The sequence below is a fragment of the Podarcis muralis genome, chromosome 17 (assembly GCF_964188315.1).
Source record: "Podarcis muralis chromosome 17, rPodMur119.hap1.1, whole genome shotgun sequence".
Lineage (NCBI taxonomy): Eukaryota > Metazoa > Chordata > Lepidosauria > Squamata > Lacertidae > Podarcis > Podarcis muralis.
Window position 1 is genome coordinate 5,366,612 of NC_135671.1, and position 11,731 is coordinate 5,378,342.

Sequence of the window (11,731 nt, forward strand, 5' to 3'; positions counted from 1 at the left end):
CATTGGCGGATACGTGGCGCATGCTTCCTCCTCCTCTACGCACGCGCGACGGCAGAAGCCGAGGAAGCGTCTCTGCCTGTTGGGTTGGTGCCTTGAGCGCGCGCGCGCCTGCCGTTTTTCTGCGCTCTCCCCAACGCTCAACCAACGGTCGCCGCGATGCCGCTGCAGTTCGAACTGTGCCCGGGCCGGCCAATCGGCGGGGACCACCCCTGCTTCATTATCGCGGAGATTGGCCAGAACCATCAGGGGGACCTGGAGACCGCCAAGCGGATGATCCGAGTGGCTAAGGTGGGGAGGTGGGCGTGGCCAACGGGGGTGGCAACGTGGTGGGTGTCGAGGTTGGGTCAGTTGGGCTGAGGGGCGAGAGGCGGGAGGATGGGGAATGGGAGCAGAGCGGGGGTGACCGGCTGGTTGCTGCCTGTTCTCGGTGTTTTGTCGGGTATCATGGATAGAAGCTGCATGTGGGAGAGGGGAAGTAACCAAACAATAATGGCTAATTAATGATACTCAGGGAAGCAACTTACTGTCAGGTGGGGGACTGTCAGGTAAATAAAAAATGGGAGCTGTCAAGAATTTATTATTACTTATTTGATTTATATTACCACCCCTTAACCAAACATCTTGGGGTGCTGCACAACGTTGTTGTTGTTGTTTAGTCGTTTAGTCGTGTCCGACTCTTCGTGACCCCATGGACCAGAGCACGCCAGGCACCTCTGTCCTCCACTACCTCCCGCAGTTTGGTCAAACTCATGCTGGTAGCTTCGAGAACACTATCCAACCATCTCGTCCTCTGTCGCCCCCTTCTCCTTGTGCCCTCCATCTTTCCCAGCATCAGTGTCTTCTCCAGGGAGTCTTCTCTTCTCATGAGGTGGCCAAAGTCTTGGAGCCTCAGCTTCACGATCTGTCCTTCCACTTAATTATTTTTATTAAGAAGTTGATCATTCCTGTAGTCCTCTCTGGAGTCAAGAATGGCCCTGACAACAGAACTTGGTAAGACAGGAACTATATTTTGTTGTTGTTTAGTTGTTTAGTCGTGTCCGCCTCTTGGTGACCCCCTGGACCAGAGCACATCAGGCACTCCTGTCTTCCACTGCCTCCCGCAGTTTGGTCAGACTCATGTTTGTGGCTTCATGAACACTATCCAGCCATCTTGTCCTCTGTCGTCCCCTTCTCCTTGTGCCCTCCATCTTTCCCAACATCAGGGTCTTTTCCAGAGAGTCTTCTCTTCTCATGAGGTGGACAAAGTACTGGAGCCTCAGCTTCAGGATCTGTCCTTCCAGTGAGCACTCAGGGCTGATTTCCTTAAGAATGGAGAGGTTTGATCTTCTTGCAGTCCATGGGACTCTCAAGAGTCTTCTCCAGCACCATAATTCAAAAGCATCAATTCTTCGGCGATCAGCCTTCTTTATGGTCCAGCTCTCACTTCCATACATCACTACTGGGAAAACCATGGCTTTTACAGACCTTTGTTGGCAAGGTGACGTGTCTACTTCTCAAGATGCTGTCTACGCCTGTCATTGCCCTTCTCCCAAGAAGCAGGTGTCTTTTAATTTCGTGGCTGCTGTCACCATCTGCAGTGATCATGGAGCCCAAGAAAGTAAAATCTCAACGTTAGGAACATAATTTACAGACATTATGATTGCAACATAAACAGGAATTGTTCGGGACTGGACCTAACGGTCAGGGGTCCCTTTACCTTTAGAGAGCATAATAATAGACAACATAATGATAAAATAGTTGTAATAACAGTCACAAACTGTGGTCCAGTGATCCATGAGCCTCATGCAGCGGCACCACAGCACCTCAGTTAAAAAAGACAATTAGAAATCATGCGGGATCTAGTACAGGACGTTGCAGTTGTTGCCACAGAAAGGGAAAACTGTTATGTGGTCCGTCAAGCCCCTCATCAATGTTCAAGAGGTCTGAGGGGGAGAAAAGTTTGGAGTGGGAAAGGGTGATGGGGAGATGTTTGGCACTTAAGGTTTGTAAAGGTAATGTGTAAATGATGAGAACTGGGAGATTGTACCGTATTTTTCGCCCTATAGGACACACTTTTTCCCCTCCAAAAATGAAGGGGAAATCTGTGTGCGTCCTATGGGGCAAATGCAGGCTTTCGCTGAAGCCTGGAGAGCCCCACCGCCAGCCCCACAAGCTCGGGGGACAGCGGGGAGGTGCAGCGCGCCTTTCCTGCTGTCCCCCGACTTGGTTAGAAGGCTGGCGGAGGGCTTACCCCTCCTCCAGCCCCGCAAGCTCCCAGAGCGATGCCAAAGCTGCACGCAGCTTCGGCATCGCTCTGGGTCCCGTTCTGGGGGCTGGCGTCGGGGGAAGCCCCGCGCCTGGGGGGAGGGAATAATTTTTTCCCCTTTATTTCCCCCCCCCCCCCCAAATCTAGGTGCGTGCTATGGGCCGGTGCGTCCTATAGGGCGAAAAATACGATAAACCACAAACCAGTTATCAAGGGGCACTTGGATGTTAGCTCTTAAAAAAACCCCTCCTGAGATCATTTTATGATATTTCCACCTTCCTTCCAAGGAGCTCAGGGTTTCATCAGACCCAACTGACATTGTGAGCGTCAATCCTGTGAGATTTGGCTGAGAAACAAGAGCATAAGATGAGCCTGCCGAATGAGGCCAGTGGCCTATTTTGTTCAACATCCTGTTCTCCCAGGATGTTCTGACCAGGTTCCTGTGTGAAACTGGCAAGTAGGACCAGAGCATTTCCCCCTCCTGTGGATTCCAGCCACTGGTATTCAGAAGTATTACTTCTTCCAATTGTGGAGGCAGAGTATAGAGCCATTCTTCTGTAGTGGCATCTGGGCTTAGTTCCCTTTTCAGCCATTCAACTATGTCACTGAGCTACAGCCCTTACATAAGGAGCTGAAGTTCTGTTATAATGTGTCCTGTTGGAGGATGCGCTGATGGAATGATCAGAAAAGCACAACATTGAATTCCTATGTGATTAGAATTGGGAACTGGTACCATCGTTGACATGGTTCATCAGTTGGGTTCGTTAGTCTGCAAGAGCCTAATCTGAAATAGAAAGAGGAGTCTATTTGCTGACCTTTCCTTTGTTTCAGTGGCTGTTTAGCGCAGTGTACATCTGACAAAGTCCACAGAGCTTATTCCACAGTAAACTTACTAGGTTGCGTACACACCACACATTAAGGCAGATTATTTCCCCCAAAAGAATCCTGGGAAGTGTGTTAAGAGTGCTGGGAACTGTAAGTGTCTGAGAGGTAATCTCCGGTCCCAAAAGTCTTTAAATGGTGTGTATGTAGCCTATGTCCTTAAGGTGTCTCAGAAAGGACTCTTCAATATTTTTTAAATTTGCATTGGCACGGTCAGGTGTGCATGCACAGGACTGAGATGGGCATGTTCTTGAACTATTGTAATGCTTGTGTCTTTTTAGGAATGCGGAGCAGATTGTGCCAAGTTTCAGAAAAGTGAACTAGAGCACAAATTCAATAAGCGAGCCTTGGAGAGGCCATACACTTCCAAACACTCTTGGGGGAAAACTTATGGAGAGCACAAGCGCCACCTGGAGTTCAGCCATGATCAGTATCGAGAGTTGCAGCGATATGCAAAGGAGATTGGCATTTTCTTCACGGCATCAGGCATGGATGAGGTAAGTGAGATGTTGGTTTTGTTTTAAGAAGGAGCTGCCACATCTGAAATTACCCACAACTTGGTGAACAATCCCATAGTACGCAGGGAACACAGGGAACCAGAATTTCAAAACCCAACAACCATAAAGTACACAGGGTACACAGGCAGCCAGAATTTCAAAACTGTCCTTAGTCCACCTTCAGCAGGTTAGGAAATGAGCTAGCACCAGTATTATTAGAGCAGTGTCTTCTATCTAGTTGCAACCTTTTCAGTATAGATGTAAAAATCACATATGCTTTCCAGTGTCTGACCATGGTCGCTGCATAAGGGTTGCCGATTCCCCCAGAGGGATCCTCTGTGGTGAATAGTGTCTTGTCCTGTGACTGTAACACTGAACGCAGAAGTCAAACCTGCTGAAATTTCCATTGCGGAATGTATGTACTGGTGGGTTTTTTGGAAATTTTGAATCCATAAGTGCTTTGCTGATGGAATTCAGATTTAGCATCTTTACTGGACTTCCTTTTTTGTGCTTAAAAAAAATCACTTATGATTACAATAAAGCAAAACAAGTAAATGGTTGAATATTGTTCTGAAGTTGAGTTGGCATGCATTTCACAAGAAAAACTAACAAGGTAATTACAAATCATTTATTTATCATTACAAATCATTTAATCATATACAAATCATTCATTACAAATCATTTATTTTCCACATGTATTTTAGCTGATCTACTTTTGCACACTGGGGGAACTTTTAAGAAAGCAGAGAAGCTGAAATATTTAATTAAGGAGAAAAATAAAGCATACTTAGTATAGTTTTAATGCTTTGTTCAAAGAAACTCAAAACATGACAATTCATGATTCACTTCCCTCGGAGGCAGTCAGTCTGCTGCCCTCCAGTTGTTTATGGGCTTCAGCTTCCATTAGTCTCAGCCATCAATCATTGGTCAGGGATGAGGAGAGCCTGAGGTGCGTAAAGGGAGAGCTGTGCCAAGGCCTCTGCTGAGGTTCACATTAGGGGTGGGGTAGGTGGAGGGGGAGTCCTTTGCCTGTGTCTCTTGGCTCAAGTTAAAGCAGCTGAGGTGCATAAAATGTTGAGATTTTTTATATCAAGCACTGTGTCGGGGGTCTGACAGCAAGTCTCTGAGGCCACTGGGTTTGAGGTAACCAGTTTCCAGTATGCAGCACTTTGCCTTCAGAAATGCTAACAGGATACGGATATTATGGTACATCCTCATAGAACTGTAGAATTGAAAAGGACCCCAGGGAACATTTAACCCAACCCATTGCAATGCAGGAATATGCAGCTATCCCATAAGGGGATCGAACCTGCAACCTTGGTGTTATCAGCACCATGCTCTAACCAACTGAGCTAGACTGTCTGCTTGGTGGACCTAAGGTGTCTGATTCAGGGTTGGTTATATCCAGGTAGAATCCTCCTGGACAACATTCCAGGGGCCACATGTCAGTTGTAGGCGGAGCAGCGGATGCAGATTTTACCCTTGCACAGTAGGCTAGTTTCTGCACATACTCATCCCCAACCCTTCCATCCAGCCAAGCAAGCAAGAAGCATGATTAGAATTAAAGGATACATTCCAGCCACAGACAATATTACCAAAAAAAGAGTGCAACACCGAGAGTCCTGAGGGCCAGATAGAGAAGCTTGGAAAGCTGCATTTGACCCCCAGGCTATTGTTAGTCACTCTGTTCTGTATGTTTGGGTTACCATGAACTCTAGTTTTTATTTGTATTCCTCGTGTATGAGCATAGCCATGTGCTGTTCTGCTGTATGTTTCTGGGAAAGGAGGCAGCTAGAGTGTCTTTATTTGACAGGTAGAATGTTAATGTTAGGAATCTTTGTGTTATTTTTTTAAAAAAAGTATTTCTTCACAGATGGCTGTAGAGTTTCTGCATGATCTGGATGTTCCATTTTTTAAAGTCGGATCAGGAGACACTAACAATTTCCCATACCTGGAAAAGACAGCCAAAAAAGGTGATTTGCTAATAACTCACTTAATATAGCTACTGTTTCTACTCTCCTAATAGTATCACATCTAATGAGAGAATGTATGAATTTGATAGAGCACCCTGCCTTATTACAGTGGTACCTCTGGTTGTGGACGGGATCTGTTCCAGAGGTCCGGCCGGATCCCGAGGTTTTCGCAACCAGGGAGACTGCTTCTGTGCATGCACAAGCAGCAGTGGAGCGATTCTGCGCATGCGTTCGCGGCAAAAACCCGGAAATATACTTCCGGGTTTGCCGCTTATGTATCCCAAAATTTATGTAACCAGAGGGATACGTAAGCGGAGGTACGACTGTATACCCAAATTAGATACAATTGTAAATATCAGCTAGCATAAAAAATGACAATAGTTCTTTCATCTACATCCTTAATGTCTGGTAGAAATCTTCTACGTTCTTCTCCCATACCCATTAATGATGGTTGGGTAGAGGACTGCCATTTTCAGCTGTAGTCATGGTTTGGTCCTTACCTCCTATGAGGAAGAGGGACTTTTCAGTGGTGGCCTCACAACTCTGGAATTCATTGTCAACCTCTGGAGGATCACTGCACTCCAGTCCCTTAGAAAGACTCTGCAGATTTGTTTCAGGTTGCTTACACAACTTTTTATATACCTATCTGTGAATTACAAAACTGGATTTTATGTTCTGGACTGGTTTATTAGTATATCTAGCTTTTTTAGTATTGAGGTATCTATAGTAATTATTTTGTATTCTGTTGCATTTCGGGGTTTTTTTTAAAATCATGTAAGTCCCTTGGAGGAGCTTTGCTCAGAAAGGCGGCCTATAAATAGGGAGTGTGTACAGGCCCCAAAATGTGTTGTTTATCTGTGTTTTAAAAACATCTGACCTGTCTCTAAGTTGCTCTGTGCTCTCTCCACTTTAAATCTGCTCTGGGTTCTGGGGTGCTTTGTATGAAACAAAACTGTGTTCCCCATTCATTAAATGGGGAATATAAAAATGGCTGCAGCTTTCCCCCTTATAGCCAAAGTGGATGAAATTTACAGGCAGAATCAATGAATTCTGCCAGCCCTTAGGCTTTATACCAGTTAAAGGACACATTCCAGCTAAGCAAAAAGCACTCAGGATATCAAGGAGGGCCAGTGAGGGGTGTGTTCTGGAGGGGGGCATGGCTTGGGTGGAGTCCTGAGAACCAAGTAAAGGCCTAGAGACAAATTAATTTGTGTGCACCAGCTGCAGAAATGGCATAGGTGGGCTATGAATAAGTGGGTTGGTATCAATCCATTATAGGCAGATAAAAACTAATTGTCAAGTAATTGACCAGTTTGTATAATGTAGCTGTATGAGACAGAATGTTGGAGTTACAAAATGCTCTCGGTGACCTTCCCTTCTAGGTCGCCCGATGGTGATTTCAAGTGGGATGCAGTCAATGAACACAATGCAACAAGTTTACAAGCTGGTGAAAGCCATTAACCCGAACTTCTGTTTTCTCCAGTGCACCAGTGCTTACCCTCTTCAGCCTGAAGATGTCAACCTTCGTGTCATAACGGTCAGTGAGGTGGGGTGGAAGGCATGGCAATTCTCCTAAGGTGCCTTATTTTCCTTCTGAACCAATGAATTGAACAAGATCAAGTGCAGTTGTGAATTTGCTCCAACTCTTCAGCAGACTTAAGAGCTCCTTTGATTGTGCTAAACTCTGGCCAAAGAAAGTTGCACATAAAGCACAACTAAATTTCATAGCGTTTTGTAACAGCTAATGTTGGTGATTAACTGTCCTCTTCTTTGTATTTACCATCAACTTTTCTATCCTAGGAATATCAGTCCATCTTCCCAGATATTCCCATTGGCTACTCTGGTCATGAGACTGGGATAGCCATTTCCATTGCAGCAGTTGCCATGGGTGCAAAAGTCCTCGAGCGCCACATTACACTGGACAAAACCTGGAAAGGCAGTGATCATCAAGCATCCCTGGAGCCAAAAGAACTGGCGGAACTAGTGAGAAGCATCCGGATGGTGGAGAAAGCCATGGGGTCCCCAGTCAAGCGGCTCCTGTCCTGTGAAGTGGCTTGCAATGAAAAGGTAAATTTATTATTGAGTGCTGCAAGACCCACTTATTCTGGATTGCTTAACCTTGGGTTACTGACGGTGGCAGCAGCATTCATACACATCCATCCTAGTAAGGTAATACAGAGATTGCTTTCTAGCGCTTGCCTGCCACTGTAAGAAATCCTTCTACAGGTGTCACCCCACTTATGTGCAATTGAGTCCCGCATGACCACATATGCATGTGCTGCCAGGAAATAATTAAAGAATGGTGGGGGAGAGCTGGAGAGTCCCCAAAGCCTGAGGAGGGTGGAGGTGAGGTTGGAGGAAGCCCGAAAGAAGCTGGAGGCGCAGCAGTGCTTTGTTTACATGGCTCAGCTGCTCCGCTTATCAGCTGATGCGTGGGGTAGCGCAGCAGCAGCTGCTTTCTCCATGCATCCTCCAGCCTCCTGGTGGCCCCAGAGCTTCAATTCTAGTTGCAGGTATTTTTAGGTACAGTATTTTTGGTATGGATTGAAAAGAGAGCAGCAGAGAGAGCATTTAAAGGGTGTTTAATATAGGCCCTGTAAGACGTAACTGGAGCTGCTTGGGATTGAACCTGTGACCTTCTGCACAAAAAGCAGTTGCCCTGTCACTGAATTGTCAAAGGCTGTATTAGATGCAGTGCATATACGCCTCCCTTATTCTTTTACCTCTTGTTTCCAGATCGGGGGGGGGGGGGGAATAGCAGATCAGGGGGGGGGGGGAATTCCAGATCAGGGGGGGGGAAATACAATGATGATGATGATGATTTATTTATTCCCCAGCCACTCTGAGCAGCTCCCAACAGAATATTAAAACACGATAAAACATCAAACATTAAAAACTTCCCTAAACAGGGCTCCCTTCAGATGTCTTCTAAAAGTCAGAGAGTTGTTTATTTCCTTGACATCTGATGGGAGGGCATTCTACAGGGCAGGCGCCACTACCAAGAAGGCCCTCTGTCTGGTTCCCTGTAACTTCACGTCTCGCAGTGAGGGAACCGCCAGAAGGCCCTCGGAGCTGGAGCTCAGTGTCCAGGGTGGAGATGCTCCTTCAGGAATACTGGGCCAGGGCTGTTTAGGGCTTTAAATGTTAGCACCAACTCTTTGAATTGTGCTCAGAAACATACTGGGAGCCAATGAAGGTCTTTCAGGTCCGGTGTAATATAGTCTCGGCAGCCACTCCCAAGTACAAGACAGGCAACCAGGAGGCACACCATGCCCTATGCCATAGACCTATGAGCCCTCTGCTGCTGAGCAGCTGTGTCCCAAACTGCTGCTGCATGTACCACTTGGGAGCTGCACCTAGAGCGCAGGCTCGCCACCCCAAGACATAACCTCCTTCTATTTATCTTTCTGTAGTTGGGAAAGTCTGTAGTGGCCAAAGTCCGGATTCCTGAAGGTACCACACTTACGCTGGATATGCTCACGGTAAAAGTGGGGGAACCCAAAGGATACCCGCCAGAAGACATCTTTGACTTGGTTGGCAAGAAGGTTAGGATAAATATTGGTGAAGATGAAACCATCGTCGAAGATGCCATCGAAAACCATGTGAAAAAAGTGAAATGCTAATTTGTGACTCTTTTTTTAATGGGACCTTGGGAAGAAGCACTGTGGTAACATACTAAAACCAGAATGTGCTGAAGTTCAAATGAAGTGTTTTGGGGAAGGGAACCGCAACGTGATTTTTTTCTTGTGGGTAGGCTAAAATATCAATACAATTCAATGTAGTACTTATTGAAGAATCTTTAGTTTCTCTTTATTGCTGAAAGTTTTTTGCTAAGCCATGACACAGTAACCCACCCAGAGAAACTTTTCTGAAAGGTAGTGAGGGCTTTGGAAAAATATGTATTTGTGTGGGCAGGATCAGCGCCAACAAATGAATGCTTCTAAATTTTTGTGAATGCCTAGTTAACAAGACATACGTGTTCCAGGCCTTTTGTAATGTTTTCAGAATTCAGAACGAGACATTGCTATGTGACTTGCAATACCTCCAAGATATATACTGTACAAGAATCTCCTCTGTGCCCTTGATCTTAAGTTTTCTCCTTGTCCCATCACAAAGAATGGCAGAGGGAAAACTGAATGTATACAAGCTGTACATGGTTGCTGCAGTCAACTAGGTGTGTAAACTTCTCAAAACAAATCTTTGGGGCCTAGGTGTGCTGTGTGCCTTCAATTTTAGCTATTCAAATTTTGGGAGAATTAAGGCAGTGTAGAAGTTCTAGGATATAATTTGGGACAGCAGTGATAAAGGAAACAATTCATCTGACAGGAGAGCCTATAAGATAGCCTAGCAGGAGAAATCATGTGTCTAAAATCGGGCTGCCACTCAGATTCATGAGCATTTAGTAGACTTTAACATTTGAACCTGTCTCTACACCATGAAGGCTAGTAACATGGAGCTCTGTGAGAGAAAACTAACAGTTGCAGTCATGTATTTATTTGGAAGGAAAATCCCACTGCACTTGGGTGGGTGCACTACTGAGCAAGCATGCTTAAGGTTGGAGTGTCAGACTTTCAAGGTTTTCCAGATCATGACTATTCAAGATTCATTGTAATGAATCTAGAAAGGTTTCTGTTAGGCAATGGGGCTTGCACACTTCTGCCTCAGCTTGATAATAAATTGTTGTTATTATTGATAAGAAGGAATGTGTTTCACTTAAAATAAAGGTTGTTTTTTTACTTGAGCTCAATTTGCTCTAAGCATAATCCCCATGCATAGGTTGTGGTATTGGGATTGCACCAGCTCACTTGCATCGCTCCTGCTTCCTTCTGCACGGGGCACCACATTTCGATGGATTGTTTGCACATAAGGCCTGATTTATGTAGACTGCACTGTCACAAAATCCAGGAATCTGGATGGCATGACTCAGCCCTATGCTGTTCTGCAAAAGTTCTGTCCCAGGCTGTGGGTGTCACAGGAGCTTGGAAGGCAGGGGTAAGAGAGTCAGCACAATCCTGATCCCTCACTCTGTTCTGATCAAATGTCTGCACAGGACTTGTCTGAATCATGATTTTGCTGTTAATGATTGAGTTAAACAATGACAAAATAATGACTGGTGGGTTTTTAAATTTTTATTTTAAATGGACAATAAAACTTGGGCAAAGTTACTTCTTCTCTGTCAGTTTGTTTTTATGGGGAAATCTTGGGGTTTTTTAGGTTGCAGAAGGGATGAACTATCAATGGCTCCTGTGGTCTTTTGACTTCTAAAAGTCATGCTGGGAGAGTGTCAGTTGCTAAAAATGTGCCATCATTGTAGCCTGAAATGATGGGTTTTAATTCACAGTGACCAGGGCCATGGACAACACATACCGTATTTTCCCCTCTATAACACGCAGATTTTTTCTCCTAAAAAGGAAGGGGAAATGTCTGTGCGTGTTATGGAGCGAATGTGTGGTCCCTGGAGCCAAAAAATCAGACAAAAATCAAATTGCGAGTCACGGAGAAGGGAAACCTGAAAAGAGGAAGTGGCTGCTTTCCTGCATTCTGCCTCAGGGTCTTACTGCCCACCCTCCTCTGTTTCGTTGCTGTGTTTGCTCAAATGGAACAAAGAGCAGGGAAAGCCCCTCCCCTCCAGGCAAGCAGAGGGGAAAGCAGAGTCGTTCCTTCTAATTCCTCTCTGTGCTCCGGTGCTGCGTCTAGGGACTAGCAGGCAACATGCAGGTGGGGGGGGGGGGAGAGAGAGAGCGCGAGCTGGCTGGTTTGGGTGCTTGGGTGGGGGGAAACTTTTGCCTTTCTTTTCTCCCTCCCGTTAAATCCCTCTCCTGCATTCTTAGCCAGCTGCTTCTCTGCACACCCCTCCCATGCTCTTTTTCCCTTCTTTGTTTTTCCTTCCCTCCCCACTTAAAATGTGGTTACAAAGCATAGATCCACATGGATCCTCAGGATCTTTGCATTGGGTCACCCCAAATTCACCATCAGATCACATAGCATGTCCATGGCTACAGCCTGCCCCCCAAAAATCATGCACCCACTGTTGCCTGGGGCTGCAGTGGTGCAAAAACGTGGTTAAAAAGCATGGATCCACATGGATCCTCAGAATCTTTGCATTGGGTCACCCCAAATTCACCATCAGATCA

At 45.8% G+C, this 11,731-nt stretch overlaps 1 protein-coding gene across 2 annotated transcripts; it reads left to right on the forward strand.

Annotated features, from left to right (window-relative positions):
- Positions 1 to 154: 154 nt before the first annotated feature.
- NANS (N-acetylneuraminate synthase) lies at positions 155 to 10,762 on the forward strand. 2 transcript variants are annotated; one of them, XM_028712247.2, is made up of 6 exons: positions 155 to 288; positions 3,409 to 3,624; positions 5,498 to 5,597; positions 6,980 to 7,134; positions 7,398 to 7,664; positions 9,011 to 10,762. In XM_028712247.2, exons 1-6 carry the CDS (start codon positions 157 to 159, stop codon positions 9,218 to 9,220), a joined length of 1,080 nt encoding a protein of 359 aa, XP_028568080.2. In that variant the 5' UTR covers positions 155 to 156; the 3' UTR covers positions 9,221 to 10,762. The 2 variants fall into 2 exon arrangements, with proteins under 2 accessions (XP_028568080.2, XP_028568082.2); XM_028712249.2 differs by lacking the exon at positions 155 to 288 and adding an exon at positions 351 to 545.
- The last annotated feature ends 969 nt before the right edge of the window (positions 10,763 to 11,731 follow it).

Bases quoted from the DNA above. Each gene is read 5' to 3' on its own strand.
- NANS (XM_028712247.2), top strand. From the start codon at position 157: ATGCCGCTGCAGTTCGAACTGTGCCCGGGCCGGCCAATCGGCGGGGAC. The intron at 289-3,408 runs GTGGGGAGGTGG...GTGTCTTTTTAG, and splicing joins GGATGATCCGAGTGGCTAAG to GAATGCGGAGCAGATTGTGC. The intron at 3,625-5,497 runs GTAAGTGAGATG...ATTTCTTCACAG, and splicing joins CGGCATCAGGCATGGATGAG to ATGGCTGTAGAGTTTCTGCA.